The sequence below is a fragment of the Saccoglossus kowalevskii genome, chromosome 22 (assembly GCF_978046115.1).
Source record: "Saccoglossus kowalevskii chromosome 22, keSacKowa6.1, whole genome shotgun sequence".
NCBI classification, from domain to species: domain Eukaryota; kingdom Metazoa; phylum Hemichordata; class Enteropneusta; family Harrimaniidae; genus Saccoglossus; species Saccoglossus kowalevskii.
Window position 1 is genome coordinate 3,531,276 of NC_140662.1, and position 20,520 is coordinate 3,551,795.

The 20,520-nt window shown below is 35.4% G+C and overlaps 1 protein-coding gene and 1 long non-coding RNA gene across 2 annotated transcripts; one reads left to right on the forward strand and one right to left on the reverse strand.

Moving 5' to 3' along the window:
- Positions 1–4,522: 4,522 nt before the first annotated feature.
- Positions 4,523–15,233, reverse strand: LOC146728628 (uncharacterized). Its single transcript, XR_014928285.1, has 3 exons — positions 15,104–15,233; positions 5,457–5,547; positions 4,523–5,343 (listed from the first exon to the last, which is right to left on the reverse strand). It is a non-coding gene; the product is annotated as an uncharacterized LOC146728628 (long non-coding RNA).
- A 35-nt stretch (positions 15,234–15,268) lies between these two features.
- On the forward strand, positions 15,269–20,226 carry LOC144345430 (cytochrome P450 2U1-like). The gene is made up of 3 exons (XM_085496127.1): positions 15,269–15,428; positions 16,458–17,426; positions 20,042–20,226. Exons 1-3 carry the CDS (start codon positions 15,269–15,271, stop codon positions 20,224–20,226), a joined length of 1,314 nt encoding a protein of 437 aa, XP_085352253.1.
- Positions 20,227–20,520: the final 294 nt, after the last annotated feature.

Below are 20,520 nucleotides of genomic sequence, written 5' to 3' on the forward strand. Positions count from 1 at the left end.
ACCATGGGCAAATGATGTGTTCATTCTTCTTGACAACTAATGTGCGTTCTATTTGGTTTTATTGTGTGTTGAAAAACGTAATGCTTTTTGGGGAGGGGGGGGGATATCTCATGTCTGTGGTATTTGTATTTGCGTGTTTCACTTTAAGGCCATGTCTTACAGAAAATCAGTAAATAGCGCAGTATGATGGTAATTTGTTCAAACCATTCTTTCTTCCAGAAACGCTGACTGATACCACAGGAGCTATCGTACGCCTTTCCATTAACCTACTGTCGATCACGATCAAACATATTTTTAGTAGAATATAACCTAGAAATGCCTCGGATAGTATGTGAAATATATTTCCTTTTCATCGGTCTAAAAAAATAAGAATATTTATTGTAAACAGATTTACAATACGGACTAGACTCGATATATTTATCTGTAAACCTAGCACGTGACATAGTAACTTGCAATAAACAATTATAGATCATTAATTATACCAGCCAGTTTCTTTTGATGTATGACTGTGACCTTGGTATGCTACAACCTAGCAACCCATCTCACACGTCATTGTTTTCAGCTTTCAAGGCCAAGTGTCAAGGATACAGTATATGTTATGAATGTATACCAGAAGTACAATGGAAAATCGCTAGCGTCTCAAAATGTATGGACATGCAACCGGTTAGTCTGTCATAACAACAAGCCAAAGTCACAGTATGTGTGCCATATAACTTCAAAAAAAGTGCAATTTGAACTTTGCTTTTTTAAACATACGAAGCTTCGCCCAATATTTACTACTCTACATTTCTTAAATAACATCAGTTGCAGCTATTTGTAGTTTTCATTTGGAAAATAGTCATCATATCAAAATATAGACTGGTTAGAAAATTGTGTATACTCAACAAATTGATGACGTCAGTATTATGAAACATTTAACAAATCCAGCAGTTTGTTGGGCATATATATTTTATTTGTTCAATAAAATGAACTTGATAAATTTAACTACCTTGATTAATACGAGACGGTCATCAAATCGCATCTTGTATGTTGTAGGTTCCATGCGACGGGCGTAATTCATGTCACATGTTTGTTTACTTGGATCGGACACTGCACTGAATGACGACATTGCCTATTTAATATTCAAATGAACTCTGCCAAATAAGATATAGACAATTTAAAAGGAAATGACCTCTAAACACTGCTTTCCTTCAATGGAACATTTAATTAGAATACATAACAACCAGTCATCACTGTATCTCAATTGGATGAAACCATCCTTCATTATGGCAATGGTGTATGGGTGATGATTGTGATATAAAATTTAGCAATAAGGATGTACATTTCAGCGACTGTGGGGGCTGTTATTGTGCGAAATAGTTAAGGAGATCGAGATGCAATATTCAATCCGACAAACCACAGTGTAAGAACTGAAACAAAAAAACAATAAATACTCAGGTTCTAGTTAACAACAAAAAATGCTCTGACGCCAGGTCGTATTCATGAGTAGCTTTTTCCGTTCTAAAATTTACTAATTGCTATACCAACATATAATTATCATAAAGTAATTGAGATCTTTAATACCACTCTGTTCAATATCACTTTCTCTGTTCGAACCCTCGTTCAATGAACTCACGTCTGCAATACAGGTTGGGCATTCAAAACAAAACTGACTGCAGGTAATCTTGCCGAACGAATAATGAATTATTTAAAACTAGTGATGCACCATGCTTTTATTCAGTCCACAGCCACGCGCGCGCGATTTCAGAAATGTACACACCTAATAGTACGCATGTAGACGTGTTTGACATGATTTAGCCAAGTGACTCTGATTAAGTTGTCATCTTGTGCTATAATTCCCGGGGTTCGCTCGACAAACCAGATTTCAGTAGATTGCGCCCACAACAGACCTGGACGCAAACCATCGGCCATTTTACTTGAATTTCTAATATACAACATCGGTATATATCGTATATGCTATGCTGCCAGAGTCAAAATTCCGTCGATGGCCGCTACAAATTGATACTAATGACACAGGAAATGATTTAATATAAATTAAAAAAACATTTCGCTGATTTTACCACAAAGATGTATAATTTATTTATGTGTAAAATTAATGAAACGGGTGTATGTTGCCCCATATTTGAGTCCAGTCATATTGTCGTCACACCAGTTTCCAATCAACTTTGCGCGATGAAACATAATTGACAATAGATTCACCAATCGGCAGACGTCCTTTAGTTATTCCCCTTAATTTTACTTTAAGATGAAAATGAACATTCACGCGGGACTATGATTCAGGAATTAAACTCTTGCCATCTAAACTATAATATGTTATACGTTCTTCGCACTCTGTTAACTTCATGGTGGTCTTTTATCACATTGGAACGAGTAGCGAGTAAATTAATTATCCAGAGACAAAAATCTAAGAAGCAAAATCATACAAAACAGGGAAACAATAAATCGTGAAATGAAAAATAGGTAAATGCATTTGTACCTTCAAATATATCCATGTATAATTTAAATACAGGCCGAGGACACACACAGCAGATTAACACAATAACCACAAAGCTTGTAGATCAATTTATTGTAATATATATATTTGTAAATTATATTTGTTATTTAAATTGCACATATTTCATTGTCGCAAAAGAGCATGACGAGTTTAATGATCTTTGAACTAAGTTTCAAAAATGTGAGGCAATTTGATTAAAGCAAAAACTCTCAAAAATTACGCGACGAAATCTAAAATTGATCTGAAATATATGACACGCGCGACATAATAATACGCTAATTTATCGACAATTCATGAAATATTCATTGACTTTTTTGAAACTTTTATCTATGGGACTTGTCAATATAATATCATAGGTAGCAATCCAAAACGAATCTACCAACTTTGTATTCGCTTTTCACAACTTTGTAAGCAGTTTGTCTTCGATTTTTCGGTTCGCTGTTGTGATAGTCAGAATTTTCTCGACATTTACTTAGTGTTTTCAAAATTTAACTGCGGGGTTGGCATGACAATGAGTTACGTCAAATATACAATCAACTCCGCCAACATTACAATCGCTTTTTCCAACTTTGCCCGCTGTTTTCTAACAATTTACTGTCAGCTCTTGTAACAATCTACTAATATAGGCCGCTCTCATAGGGATTTTTTTTTCATTTTTTAGACTTTGCGGTTCAACATGCCAACAACTTCGGACAAATATAAGAATACAGCTACCAACTTCGCAACCACTTTGCACAAATTTGCAATCACTTTGAACAACTTTGCACGGCGTGTTAACAGCTAAGCAACCACTACGTATCGACGGCATCAACATCTTGTGAATTGAAAAGTAGAGGTAATTTGAAAACATTTCATTAATATAAAAAATTACACGATTTTCTACTATACATGATTGACATCACCGTAACAAAGAATGTACGAACGTGGCCTCATATCTTTTCCATGTGTGTGTTGAAAGCAAAAACAAATTCCAACACTTGGTTTACTCAGCAGTTTCCCACGCAAGTTCTAACCACGCCCGATTGTGCTTTACTTTCGTCATTGGTCAAACACCTGACCACACCGCCCTCGAGTGATTTTAAATTTAAATGAATTAACGTCTATTTCATGTTTTGAAATGTTTGAAAATTGATATCCTTTGCAGGAGTGACTTCTTGAATTGACATATGACCTCTACATCCTTTGAGTGACACTACGCTAAATTGAACGGCAATTTACTAAATATTTATTCACAATTTCGAACCTTTATCTATGAGACTTGTTAATATAATATCATAGGGAGCAATGCCAAATGAATCTAACAACTTTGCATTCGCTTTTCACAACTTTGAAAGCAGTTTGTCTTCGAATTTTTCGGTTCGCTGTTGTGATAATATGCTTATATATGGGGTATTTTCTAAACATTTACTTAATGTTTTTAAAATCTAACTGCCCGCTTGGCAACTTAGGTCAACTGCACAAGCAACTTCGCCAACTTTTGAATAGCTTTTTCCAACTTTGCCTACTATTTTCTAACATTTTACAGTCAGCTCATTTGACAATCTGCTAATATAGGCTGCATTCATCTGGCTTTTATTAATTTGTTCGACTTTACATCTGTCACTGGGCAAAATCGTTGATATACGGCAGGTACATTAGCGTATTCGCACGCGTATATTCCCGATATTCGAAGATATACGTTAGTCGGCGCACACGTACATTCAACGTATGTACGGTGAAGACGCAACGTATATTCACACATTCGAAACATATTGATATGTAACTATGCACAGCAGTATAATTACGCAGACCGGAAGTATACAGTGCACACATTAACGTACACGTAATGCAGGATAATGCTGTCTAACATATTCCTATGTATACGTAGTATATACCGTCACGTGATAAAACACTGCAAAGAGTTAATACTGACGCAGATCCACGTACATTTTGCGTGTACATATAACATATTATTGGTCACTGCACGTGCTTGTAATTTTTCTAGGTACTAGTATTTTGTTTATAAATAAAGTATCGATAGTATTACTCGTGTTTGTTACCGCAACACATTTATTTATAAACACAATACAGTGATGTTACAAAAATGGTTATTGCCACACTCATGGTCATCCCAATTATCAGTCATTTTTTATGATCACAGGACCAGCAACGAGGCACTAAACCTTTATTTATCTGTAAGTTACAAGTGACTGTTTTCCTGTGACTTGCATCAGACGAGATTGCATACCACAGGAAATCAAACACGGAAGGTGATTCACAATATGGCCACTCGATTTTCGTGAAATAAGCAAAAATGGAAATCAACACAAGTAGGATCAGTGCAACGTGGACAGTTCATATTCGGAAATAACGTTTACAGTAGATCTCTACATTGCAACTAATTCGTGTTAATTAATTTTGAGAAGTTGTTTTGGGGTAATTGCAAAAGTGGGAATAAAAGGCAGACATTTGTGATCATAAAAATAACGAAATTCAAGTAGGTAATTTATAAATTTAATGAAAGGAAACAAAAGAAATAAAATTTCAGTAATAAGCTAAACATATTGAAAGGATTCATTTGGGTAGGAATCAGAAAAAAGTCACGTTGGTCATCAAAACTTAGGGCAATCACGTGGGGTTTGACTGGCACATTTCTGGAGCATGCGTGTCGGTTGCCTCCTGGCCACTCGGTTATCTTAATCCAAAATCAAGTCGTTCGGTGCCATGACCTGAATGTAGGATACCTCACAATAAACATCCCCTTCCGATCTCCTTCGCCGTCCTCCTAATCTGACATTATAAACTCCACACATTTCGTCACCACATCTCTTTTTCTTCCTCTTTAACCTTTTTCCTCGGCATTCCGTTAGCTACAATGATATAAATGTTATTTACAACTAACACTATATTTAGTATTACTGCTATTTTAACAAGCTTGAAAAAAACTAATTCAAAATTATAAAAACTATAAATTAATACTTACTCATCTCCTCTTTGTTTTTTATTTGTCCCTTAGTCTGTCTAAAACTACTCTCGTCTCTCTCTCTCTCTTTGTCATTTTCTGGTAACAGTACCTAAAATAGAATATGTAACAGTTTAATTTAGATTTGTCAAGCAAATTTGAATAGGAAAAGGTGTTGTATTATAATGTTTGGTGACCTCGACAATTTTTACTTAATATATTACCGAATCAACAGTGGGCAATTAGATTCAAACCTACCCCCCCCCTCCGCCCGAAACCAAAACGTGCTAACCATTGTAGTAATAACTTATATATTTTATTTCTTCCGTATATTTCCATATATCATATTTAAAATTATACGGGGTGGACAATTGGTTGAGAATATAACGCAAACCAATCACCAAGAATAACAAATGCACGCGAGGTGTAGCTGGAACAAACATTGACACATTCAAGAAAAATATAAATAAGACAACGTGAAAAAAAATTATTGCAATGGCCATACCCTGTGATTTCAAATGTTTGCCCCAAATATTATGCCACATAAAAATGCAAGTTGGTATGAAGTATTAGTGCTATATGACTACATCCACTTACACTTGCTTACAGTCTCTTGTTTATGTTTATGTTTTTGGTGTTTTTTTCAATAAAAATAAAATATCATTCTCAAAGACGGACCCGAACAGGAATTCAGTAGAAGACAAATTATTTTTTCGTTAGTGTGGGGGAACGTTGGTCAGCGCGGGGGGAAACAGAGGTGTTAATCCGAAAATTCATTGTCTGTTCTTGTTTGTGATTGGTTCAGGCAACGTTTCGGGGATCGCGTCGTAGCTCCTTCTTTGGTAGTGGGGGCGTGTAAATTGCGAGAGCCGGGTTACCGCGAAAGTTGGGTTACCGCTTTCGCCATTTATACACTACCATATTTTATTAAATAAAAAATAAAACAAGAGAATGTATGCAAGTCTAACGTCCACTTTACACTAGCCTGAATCAGTTAATTGCTAAACAGCTTTAGCCCTTTGTCAATTTGAGTAGAGCCCTTTGAAAACAATGAAGAAACAGGCAAAAGCATGGAACAACTGACATCATATGGCATCACCAAGCCAACATGAATTACTAGTAATCTGGGGGAAGATCGGACATCAATATTCGACTTTGGCATACTTACGTTTTTTCTGACACATTTAATAAAATTGCATATATGGCGATTTACAGGCTATATTCAAAACCGATCCACTGAATACAAGTTATAATAGTTACAATGAAATGCTATGAACTAAGTGTGGCAAATTGAACAACAACTTTTCCATGCGTGTCGGAAATGACAGCTAGACACGCTACATCAACTGAAAGTTAAACTGCAGGGTCAATCCGGGCACGCTGATTTTCAGAACTTCTAAAAGGGTTAATATTATTCTCTTGTGGTGACTTGGTTTCGGTTTTTAAAATAACACGCTTTCTTATGTATGTTTTGAAGTAGCCATGACTTCCTTGCGCAAACGCTTTACTGTTGTAACTAAAAATCATATGTTGGTGATCCGAGGTGCTTAAAAAATCAAAACTTCCAAATAAACTTCGACTTTGTGAAGATTAGATGGGGATTGAGATCAGCCTGAACGACAGACAATCGACAACTACGATGGAAATGTGAAATCTTGTTCCTGGATTAATGTAACAATTACGTAACTGATTTCAAAAGTGCTCGTCACTTCAGTGATTAAAAGTCATGTTAGCGTATAGCATTTTGTTAGTAGGGGAGTGAAATACTAATGCGATTGCGAAATTCGACATTTCCCAGTTTCATCACGTTCGATTATTATTTTGTTTCCACCAGTAATACAGATATTTGTTATTTTACTATTGTGTACGTAATAAAAACGTAGTGTCTGATTTGATAGTGACTTTCAAATTGACGGTTCCAACTCAGCTGATAATGATAACGTCCAACCAGTGTATTGCGCCCTCAATATACACTCAACCACAAATCTGAAATGAATTCATATACCCGAACGAGAGACTGCACCATTGGAGTATTTCTCACGTACACCATGGACTATGGAAAACGGGAAATTTCAAGTAAAATGTATTTAGGAATTCTAATGATAGTAAGTGACAAATATTTATTTACATTTATAAATGAAACCTGGTAACAAAATACAAGATTACAGACAAATTCGGAAAAGTGTCGTCGTGACCCAAGTAAAAATAGGCTTCTACTAAACAATATGAATTATTTATTTGCAATTCTCGCTGCAGTAAACGGTAGATGTATGTGACTATGAATACCACTGCAGTGATTCAATGTTGGGCAAAGTTGTACTAAAAACGAAGGAAATGTTGGCGGAGTTGCTTGTATATTTAACTTAAGTCATTATTATGCCAACCACGCAGTTTAATTTCGATAAAATTAAGTAAATGTTCCGAGAATGTCTCATATATAAGCAGATTATCACAACAATCAACTGTTTACAAACTTGTGAAAAGCGATTTCAAAGTTGGTAGTTTTATTCGAGATCGTAACCTGTGATATCATATTAACAATTTCCTTAGTTGAACATTCGAAAATGTGAATAAATATTTCGTAAATTGCTATTAAATTACCGTAGCTTTACTCTAAGTATGTAGAGATCATAGGTCAATATACATGTAGAAGGTACTTGTGCAGGCGATATCGATTTAAAACATCATAAAACATGAAATAGCCGCAAATTGGGCTTAATTTCAAATAATCCATGCATCTGTGTGGTTAGGTGCCTGGCATATGTTTAAAACAAAGCACAATGTGGCGTGGTTAGTACTTGCATGAGAAACTCCCTGAGTAAACGACCTATTGAATTTATTTATTTTTTTGTTTCATCGCACACATGAAAAAGATATAAGGCAACTTTCCTACATGTTTACTTTTTGTGATGTCAATCATAGTGAAATATCGAGGCATTTTTGTATTTTTTTTTAAATAATGGAAAGTTTTCAAATTCCTTTTAATTTTCACGAAGAAGTTGTTGATGCAGTCGGCACGTAGTGGGTTTTACGCTGATAACGCACCGTGCAAAGTTGTTCAAAGTGATTGCAAAGTTGTAGTAAGTTATTGCAAAGTTGGTAGATTTGTATTTGTATATATGACCTAAGTTGTTGGCATATAGTAATGCGCAAATGTAAAGTCGGCAAATTTAATAAAAGCCAGTTGAAAGCAGCCCATAGATTGACCTCTGACCTCCACGTACTTGGAGTAACACTACAGTAACGGTAATTTAACAACAATTTACGAAATATTTATTCACATTTTCGAATGTTAAACTATGGGACTTGTTAATATAATATCACAGGTAACAATCCCGAGTGAAACTAACAACTTTGCAATCGCTTTTCACAACTTTGTAAGCAGTATATTGTCGATTTTTTCGGTTTGCTGTTATGATAATCTGCTTACATATGAGGCATTCTCGAAACATTTACTTAAAGTTTTCGAAATTTAACTGCGGGGTTGTCATGATAATCATTAAGGTTAAATATACCAGCAACTCCGCCAATCTTTCCTTAGTTTTTTTCAAACTTTGCATGCTTTTTTGTAACATTTTTCAGTCAGCTCGTGTGAACATCAATAGGCTGCTTTCAACTGACTTTTATTAAATTTATCGACTTTACAACTGCGCGTTTCTATATGCCAACAACTAAGGCCATATATACAAATGCATCTACCAACTTTGCAATCACTTTGAACTACTTTGCAATCACTTTGAACTACTTTGCACGGAGCATTAACAGGGTAAAACCCACTACGTGCGACAACATCAACAACATGTTCGTGAAAATTAGAAGGGATTTGATAACTTTCCATTAATTAAAAAAGTTACAAAAATGCCACGATTTTCTACTATAAATGATTGACATCACAGTAAGAAAAAATGCCGGAATGTTGCCTTATATCCTTTCCATGTGTGTGATGAAACAAAAAAAAATCAACAGGTCGTTTAGTCAGAGATTCTGCCATGCAGGTACTAACCACACCCCATTGTGCTTTACTTTAAACATTTTTCGGGCACGTATCAAATGCGCCGACTATACAACTGCGCATTTCTATATGCCAACAACTTTGGTTATATATACAAATGCATCTACAAATTTCGCAATCAATTTGAACAACTTTGCAAGGTGCGTTAACAGCGTAAAACCCAATACGTGCTGGCAGCATCATCAACTTGTTCGTGAAAATTAGATGAAATTTGAAAACTTTCCATTAATTAAAAAAGTTACAAAAATGCCACGATTTACACTATAAATGATTGACATCACAGTAAGAAAAATGATGGAACATTGCCTTCTATCTTTTCCATGTGTGTGACGAAACAAAAGCAAAATAAATTCAACAGGTCGTTTTCACAGGGAGTCTCCCATGAAGGTACTAACCACGCCCGATTGTGCTTTACTTTTAACATTTGTCGAGCACCTAACCCAACAGCTGCATGGATTATATGAAATTAAGCCGAATTTGCGGCTATTTCATGTTTTTAGATGATTTAAATCGATATCGCTTGCACAAATATCTTCCAGATTCACCGATGAACTCTACATACTGGGAGTAACACCACGGTAATTTCACAGCAATTTACGAAGTATTTATGCACATTTTCGAATGTTCAACTATGGAATTGTTAATATGATATCACAGGTAACAATCCCGAATGAAACTATCAACTTTGCAATCGCTTTTCACAACTTTGTAAGCAGTTTGTTGTCGATTTTTCGGTTGACTGTTGTGATAATCTGCTAACATATGAGGCATTCTCGGAACATTTATATAATGCTTTCGAAATTTAACTGCGGGGTTGTCATGATAATGACTTAGGTTAAATATACAAGCAACTCCGCCAACATTCCCTTCGTTTTTCCAACTTTGCACGCTTGTTTCTAACATTTTTCAGTCAGCTCGTGTGAACATTTATAGGCTGCATTCAACTGGATGTTATTAATTTTGCCGACTTTACAACTGTCATGATAATGACTTAGGTTAGATATACAAGCAACTCCGCCAACATTCCCTTCGTTTTTCCAACTTCGCACGCCTTTTTCTAACATTTTTCAGCCAGCTCGTGTGAACATTTATAGGCTGGCTTTCAAATGGTTTCCATTAAATTTGCCAACTTTACAACTGCGCATTTCTATATGCCAACAACTTAGGTCATATGTACAACTGCATCAAACAACTTTGCAATAACTTTGCAATCATTCTGAACATGTTTGCACAGTGCGTTAACAGCGTAAAACCCACTACGTGCCGACAGAATCGACAACTTGTTCGCAAAAATTAGAAGGAATTTGAAAACATTCCATTAATAAAAAAAGTTACAAAAATGCCACGATTTTCCACTATAAATTATTGACATCACAGTAAGACAAAATGACGGAACGTTGCCTTATATCTTTCCTATATGTGTCCTGAAACAAAAAATAAATAAATTCAACAGGTCGTTTTATCAGAAAGACTCCCATGCAAGTACTAACCATGCCCGATTGTGCTTTACTTTAAACAGTTGTCGGGTACCTAACCACACAGCTGCATCTATTATTTGAAATTAAGCCGAATTGGCGGCTATTTCATGTTTTTGGATGTTTTAAATCAATATCACTTGCACGAGTTTCTTCTCGATTGAGCTATGACCTCTTCAAACTTGGAGTAACACTACGGTAATTTAACAGCAATTTACGAAATATTTATTCACATTTTCAAATGCTCAACTATGAGACATGTTAATATGATATCACAGGTAACAATCCCGTATGGAGTTACCAACTTTGCAATCGCTTTTCACAACTTGTAAGCAGTTTGTTGTCGATTTTTCGGTTGACTGTTATGATAATCTGCTTACATATGAGGCATTTTTCGGAAACATTACTTAATGTTTTCGAAATTTAACTGCGGGGTTGTCATGATAATGACATAGGTTAAATATACAAGCAACTCCGCCAACCAACTCCGCCAACATTCTCTTTGTTTTCTTCCAACTTTGCACCCTGTTTTCTAGCATTTTACAGTCAGCTCATGTGAACATTTATAGGCTGCTTTCAATTGTTTTTTATTAAATTTACCGACTTTACAACTGCGCATTTCTATATGCCAACAACTTAGGTCATATATACAGATGTATTTACCTACTTTGTAATCACTTTGAACAACTTTGCATGGTGCGTTTACAGCTTAAAATCCACTACGTGCCGACAGCATCAACAACTTGTTCGTGAAAATTGGATGGAATTTGAAAACTTTCCTTTAATTAAAAAGGTTACAAAAATGCCACAATTTTTCACTATAAATGATTGACATCGCAGTACGAAAAAATGCAGGAATGTTGCCTTAAATCTTTTCATGTGTGTGATGAAAAAAAATCAAAAGGTCGTTTACTCAGGCAGTTTATCATTATCATGGAAGTACTATCCATGCCCGATTGTGCTTTACTTTGAACATTTGTCAGGCACTTAACCACACAGCTGCATAAATTATTTGAAATTAAGACGAATTGGCGGCTATTTCATGTTTTTGGATGTTTTAAATCGATATCGCTTGCATAAGTATATTCTAGATTGACCTATGACCTCTACTACTTGGAGTAAGACCACGGTAATTTAACAGCAAGTTACGAAATATTTATTCACATTTTCGAACGTTCAACTATTGGACTTGTTAATTTGATATCACAGGTAACAATGCCGAATGAAACTACAAACTTTGCAATGGCTTTTCACAACTTTATAAGCAGTTTGTTGTAATTTTTTCGGTTGACTGTTGTGATAATCTGCTTACATATGAGGCATTTTTCGAAAACATTACTTAATGTTTTCGAAATTTAACTGCGGGGTTGTCGTGATAATGACATAGGTTAAATATACAAGCAACTCCGCCTACATTTCATGCGTGTTTTCCAACTTTGCCCGCTGTTTTCAAACATTGTACAGACAGCTCATGTTACAATATGCTAATATAGGCTGCTTTCATCTGGCATTTATTCATGTATTCGACTTTTTAATTGTGCGGTTCTACATGCCAACAACTTAGAACAAATATACAAATACATCTACCAACTTTGCACAATCTTGCAATCACGTTCAACAACTTTGAACAGCGTTTTAACAGCTTAGAAACCACTACGTACCAGCGTCATCAACAACTTATGAATTGAAAAGTATAGGCAATTTGAAAACATTCTATTAATTTTAAAAATTACACGATTTTCTACTATACATGATTGGCATCATTGTAACAAACAATGAACTAACGTTGCCTGAAATCCTTTCCATGTGTTTGATGGAAGCAAATAAATTTCAACAGCTGGTTTGCTCCACAGTCTCCATGCAAGTGCTAACAACGCCCGATTGTACTTAACTTAAGTCATTGATCGGACATCTGACAACACCGCCGCACGAATGATTGGAAATTAAACCGAATTAACGTCTATTTCATGTTTGAAAATGTTTGAAAATTTATATCCTTTGCACAAGTATTTTTTTGAATTAACCTATGACCTCTACATGCTTCTAGTAACACTGCGATAGTTTAACGGCAATTTAGATGTGTTTACATTGAAACCCTGATTGTCATGTGTTATGTTGTGCGTCTAGCTTGATGAGGAAGTAAGTAAGTACGAATGTAAATCCGGGATCGGTGGTTAGCACTCAGATTCAATGAAATGTAAGTTATTGGAAACCATAACAATTCTGTATAACATATATACCTGTCAAATTTATATAAGGTATTTATACAAGATTGTATTTGAGCTGGTCGGATACAACAATTCATTGAAAATAAGCAATTATTTTTCAATATACTGCAATATATAGTAGGCGAGCCCATCAATATACATAACTGATCTGCTACAGAGAATATGCAACCAGTGTAGTGCTATATTGAAGGACTCGAACAATACACATGGTTAACGTACCAGATGACCATATATAATCTTATCATGTGACCTCAATAAATATTTCACCATATGAAATTCATAGAAGTCAACTGTACATATAATCGACACTATAACGTATTGTATAGTGCATGGACTTCATTTAATTAGCCATGATGCTCAAAATTTCGTCATTACTACTATCCAGTTATAATTAATTACCTAATTTGCATAAATTAGCATATTATCATACCATCAAATGTGCTGTGTTATACACAATTATTTCGTGATGAATTCGTGATTACATTTTGGTGAAAAAGTAAGCACATAAATAATATAAATAAATAATGAATAAGTGCAGGATGCTGTTTGGATATTCTAACAGTTTGTCCAAATTTGTTGTAACTTAATACATGCATACTTAGTATAGTTGCATAACTGATAGTTATTTGTTTTAATTATCAGCACATAAATTAGTATCAGACTAATAGTTTATTCAACTAACTTTAAAATGTACACATGATAATTGTATTGGACACTGTCTGTGACTATTAATTAAGTAGTTTAATTTTTAATTGTAACAACACATAGGTCAAATGGTTTAAATCATCATGTATCATTTGTTATAAATCAAACTGTGATGCAGCCCGATTAACAATGAGGCATGAATTTAAGTATGTTGGTGATTAAGTAAAGTAATGAAACAATCATATATTGTTTATTTGCACGGTAAAGTCAAATTACCCCTCACCCCCTCCCCCCTACTTGGGGATACTTGACTGCGAAATGGTACAGGTGTGTAGCCTGTACTGCAAAACCCAGAGCCTATTTTAAACAGATTTTAGACCCAATTTTGGATCCAACATTATGTTACTGAACGATATTAAAGGTCAAAGGGGACACACATGGCATAATATGTTTATCAAAAACATTTGGAAAATTCGGAAAATAACACAAAATGCAAAAAAAAGTTAGAATAGCGTAATAAAAAATAAAACCCTATTTAGACCCGTGCCCATTTGACAATCAGTCATTGTGGACTCCATTTTAGACCAAGTCCTTGAAATTTGTGGAGCCCATCAAGGACTAAATGTATGAAATAACACACCCCAAAAGGCGGTACATCCACGTAAGGTAAATTATAAGGAGTAACCCATCACAAGCATAGCAAACCTGGGAATATGTCGCTGTATACAAAACAATTATTGAATGCTAATATATATTTGACTTGAATAGATTAGTAGATTACATGGATGTAACTATTTAGGGAGAAAACTTCAATTTAGGAATGTAAAAGACCTCCATAGAATAATATAGATAAAATAATGAATTATTATGGGTTATGGAGTGAAAATATGTCTAATTTCTAGGTATTTTTTGAGTAAAAATAGCCCATATGTGCGGCAGATCTCGTACCAGCCATATCAACTGACATTATAATTCGTGCTTATTCTGTTGCGCCTGTCTAACTGTATGCATACTGTTTAGTGTGTTTATCGAGTACGGTCGCAATTTAGCGACATTGGTAGTGTGTTTTATCGACCACACAATACTACAGTAACTATCACTCAACATATTCGCAGTATTGCATATAATTGTCAACATTTCTACGTATTTCGTTATTGAAAGTAGAGTCCTTACATATTCGCCTGTTACAGAGTGTTTGGCAATAACTGGTACATCGTGGGTGAGATTGCTTTGAGATATTCGTGTTGAATTATGTTCGATCTGATCAGTAAAGCATTGTCAGCTGCATTACAGATGAGTTATACCTACATTCTGTTGGTTGCAACCATCGTATTCCTGTTTTCATATTGGTGGCTTCGACGACATCAAATTTATAAGCATGGCAACCTTCCACCTGGTCCACGTGGTCTACCATTAATCGGGAGCATACTAGATCTCGCTACCCAGGATGCCCCGTATCGCACTCTGCGTGACATGGCTGGTAAATATGGAGACGTGTTTTCGTTGAAGTTAGGTCAACAATTGGTCATTGTGTTAAATAGCTATGATACAATACATGAGGCATTGGTGAAAAACGCAGCGGACTTTGCTGATCGACCTCAATTGCCGATCAAGATCAGTACCCACGACAGTGGTGAGTGTATATAATTTTACGATCCATGTATGATAATTTAAATCGATGGTAGATTTGTAGATTACTCTTTCATTGTTGACCTCACATTTTCGGAATTCACCTAAATCGGCCAGGAACATGCATAGCAAAAATATGGTTTATTGCACATAAAATTAGGAAGCTTTGGCCGTACATTATCCGTTTGTTTTGTGTTAATCAACGTTTTGTAATTTGGCCAAACCACGTAACTGATCAAATTACTTGATTTTTCGCATAAGAAGCTTTGGTCATATATGACACATACCAAATACCACAAATAATTTTGCCATTTTTTCTGAAAATCTGAGATAGCGTGACTTAAATATTTTTGATCATTTTCTTGGGATTTATGTGATCGCTGAAGATTTTATTCGTGAAATAGATAACTAATAACCCGATTATGCTCCTGCAAAACATCTGAATCCTAAGACCCTCAGGAAGGGCTCAAAACGGCGACTTCCGGTTGACATTGAATTATTGATTTCAACGACAACGGTTTCTTCGTCTTCACTACACATATATGAAGTGTGTAATTTAGTCTGGGGTGCAATCAGTGTCAAAATGTTGAATACATTTCGTTTTTACCATTATATATATTAAAGCGGGAGGGTCGTCACCTGCGCACGCGTGGGAATTGAGTCCCAAGCGACTATAACAACACACGCTAAACACACAAAGGCTCATGGGTAGACGCTTGTTTGAAAACAATGACACGCTATGGCCATCTGGCGCATGCGCAGATGACGACTCCCCCATTTTAACATATTGCTGTGTGTTGTTATTCGACACAAATTGTTTTGATCTTACTTTCATCAAAATCTTCAGTATATGGGTAGTACACATACGTTACCATACCATTCGCCTAACAAAATCTGCATGCATGTTCTAGCTTTCATTATCGATAGCAAAACGTCCAATTTGTAATACAAATGGCATTGCTAGGTTTAATATACAGACATGGGGTTTCGTATCGATGCATCTAATATTTAGTAAACTTACTTATAATTACAGGTTTTGTGATGACCAATAATAAAGCTGCCACATTCAAAAGACATATATTTCTCAGCTCAATGCGGAAATTTGGAATGGGAAAAAAGTCAATGGAGGCAAGAATTCACAAAGAAATTTGTCATCTGTTGGAGGAATGTCAGCACAACCTAGCATTTGACCCGTCGCTAAATGTATTCAACTCGGTTTTTAATGTAATTTGCTCCGTAACACTTGGACAACGATTTAGGTATTCGGATCAACGGTTTAAGGATTTGACAGACGCACTGTTTAAAATCTTCCACTTATACTTAGGAGTGGCATTCATCTTTCCCGGGGCTGCAAGTTTGATGGAACTTGTAGTTGGCAGAAAAAGTTTTCAATCCAATGCTGCATTTTACAAAATCCTAGAACCAATCATTGATCAGCATCATGAAACATACAACGAAGATAATCCTAGAGATCTGATTGATGTGTTACTAAAAATGACTGATGACTTGAATAAGGGAAATTCTTCTCAAAATCTGGGTAAAAAAGGCATGCCATTCAAGTATTTTTACATATATGCTATGATTCTTGACATATTTGCAGCAGGGGCAGAGACAGTGTCAAGTACTTTGACATGGGGACTGCTGTATGTTTTAAAGCACCCTAATGTACAAGACAAGATACAAGTCGAGTTAGACAGTGTTGTGGGCAGGGACCGTCTACCCAATATGTCCGATAAACCAAACCTTCCCTACACTGAAGCTGCAATTACTGAAGTTCTTCGCATGGCAAGCACTGTTCCATTGTCTGTACCTCGGTGGACAGCTAATGACACATCATTGTTTGGCTATCTCATCCCAAAGAACACAATGATATTGCCCAATCTATGGAATGTTCTTCACGAACCGTCTTTGTGGCGAAACCCAAAGCAATTTTATCCTGACCGTTTTCTTGATTCAAATGGCAAATTTACCAGATCCAATCAATACATACCATTTGGGCTAGGTGAGTTAACTTGTTATGATTCATAATATAATAATGATATCACCATTGGTCGTATGTATGGACATATTCAAGCCCAATTTGTCACTGATACAATTAAATCACTTTAATATGGCAAGATCCAGTTTGAGTTTTAATCACAATATGGATAATATGATTTGGATTGAACAATACATTATTTGATTGAATGGCAAGGCGAATATGAATATTTCGTACTTAGCCTTATCGTTAAGATTGTTTCACATGTACTTAATATTATTGGAACCTAAACCTATTCACTAGTATTATGTTAAAATAATTATGGTCTCAGTGAGAGGATTAGTCTCCCGGGTGGATTAACTCCATCAAGTCGTCGATATTAGTCGTTGATAATCCTAGACCAGCATTTGTATTCTAGTAAATATATGTCATCTCTCCATATGAAATATAATTTCTGGATAACTTAAAGTGCAGATTACTTTCGGACATTGCATTAGTTCAAACATTTTATTTGTCTACATAATACACAATAAATACCGCATAAGAAGCTGACATAATGGTTGAGAATTAATATATGTTTTTGTAAGAATGGTTCTCGCAGATACAAATATATTGTTCTATGAAACTTATTTCATACGGGAGGTAACACATTCTAATAATTTATTCTGTAGTGAGAATGATATTGTTATTATGTTTGAATTTCCTATTGACATATTTGTGGAATATAGACATATATACGAACAAATCATTGGTATTCAAATTGTGCACCATTGCTAGCTGATTTATTTCTATATTTGAATATTGAATTGCCGAAACGAAACATGAAGCTAAAACACTTTATTTCAAACAGTTACATTAGTGATATTAAGTTAGTTTAATGGTGCCATTCCACTGGTAATATTAAGTTAGTTTAATGGTGCCATTCCACTGGTAATATTAAGTTAGTTTAATGGTGCCATTCCACTGGTAATATTAAGTTAGTTTAATGGTGCCATTCCACTGGTAATATTAAGTTAGTTTAATGGTGCCATTCCACTGGTAATATTAAGTTAGTTTAATGGTGCCATTCCACTGGTAATATTAAGTTAGTTTAATGGTGCCATTCCACTGGTAATATTAAGTTAGTTTAATGGTGCCATTCCACTGGTAATATTAAGTTAGTTTAATGGTACCATTCCACTGGTAATATTAAGTTAGTTTAATGATGCCATTCCACTGGTGATATTAAGTTAGTTTAATGATGCCATTCCACTGGTGATATTAAGTTAGTTTAATGATGCCATTCCACTGGTGATATTAAGTTAGTTTAATGGTGCCATTCCACTGGTAATATTAAGTTAGTTTAATGATGCCATTCCACTGGTGATATTAAGTTAGTTTAAAGTGCCTGTGAAATGGCTGCTATTTTCACACCTAAAATTATCCATTAATACATAAATATTATTAATATTTATGTTTCTAAGCATAAATTATTTTTTTAAGTATAAAAATGCGTTTTAAACTCAGTCTATGGCAACTTTATTTTTGTGTATTTTAAAACGAGGCACCTCATTAGCTTCTCATTTGCATACAGAAATTCCCCCTGTGACGTCAGAAGGGGAAGTTGCTGGGTAGCTTGCATTGCCGATACATATAAATAAGGCAAATTTGTTGTGCAGTTTTCTCGTCTTTGACTATATTGTCACTTATGTACTTGTTCGTCGAGGAAGAATGGACCATAATGAACACATAGTATCAAGTTTGTTGCATGGGGTTGAGTCAGATGCGAAATATGTCCGGTCTGGTGTAGCTAGTTACCGTGGTCGTCACAGTTACCGGCGCACGTTTCTACACTGTCGCTGGACTCCGTCACTTGGCAAAATCAAATTTGACGCCTGAATCGTCTTGTTATTTAGCAGGTTACTAGGCACGTCACTACACTGTTTTATTACACTGAGTAAAAAAGAACATATTTTGACATTCTAAACATTAAATTATAGTGATCAATTAAATAGAGAAATAATTAAAAAAACGACAAAACATAGTTACTAAATAAATGACTGCCGCGTGGAAATAAATTTGTTGTAATGGGTGAACACGTCGGGTCATAATGGGGACAAGTGCGTGAATGGCGGCGTTTAATTGGATAACAAAAATAATTGAGAGCGACACACATGCAGACAAATTCAGAAAAATACATTGACAGCCCAAGCCCGGATTCTTTAATGGTGCCATTCCACTGATATGTCCTCCAAAACTGGAAGTTAAGGAATCAATGACACACATCAGGGTTTCATTGCTAAACGCCTGAAACATTGATTCAAAAAGTGTTATGACAGACACTACTTATCCTGTGGATAAATACTCACACAAATGATCGTAAATGTACAAAACGTCAGGGTAGGGAGGGATACTATAAACTGTTGATTTCCCAATAAGGTCCTGTACTTATATGGTTTGTTGATTTAATTCACCAACTAATTAACAGACGATTTTGGGGTGCCCTAGCAGGGATGGGTGTGCTAATTTTTTTTAAACACATGACATCCCCTCCTGGTTGTATCTCCCCGGGAATTGCTGTGCTGTGTTTGTCATATTTGTTTTTCTCGAACGAGTTTGCTTATTGATAATGATTATTGAGATTTTATATTTTTACTTAGGTTCACGTGTTTGTCTTGGAGAGCAACTTGCAAAGATGGAATTATTCCTCATATTCGCTGGAGTGCTTCAACATTTCCGTCTAGAGGTCGATGCACACTCGAGCCCACTCCCATCGCTAGATGATGGTTTTATGCACATAACTTTGCGACCCCCCAAGTTTAAGATGCGGATGGTGAAACGATAACATCATTTGTATTTTGTGCTTCAAAGAGAACCTGAAATTGCGAACTTGTGTCGGAGTAGTTGAAACAAAGGCGTATGACTCTTTTCGGATTTAGCTTTATTTAGCTGCCAATGTGAGCTCAATAATGTAGATGTGTATTTATAGATATTATCATTTGAATGTCTCATCTTATAGTTGGCGTAGCCTACAGTAATTGTGGTCAGTTGAAGTTGACAGTATGTTTAAACTAATTAATATGTATAAGTTTATAGAAAGAGATCCCAAAATTGTTAATAGAATATCAAAATGTGAATC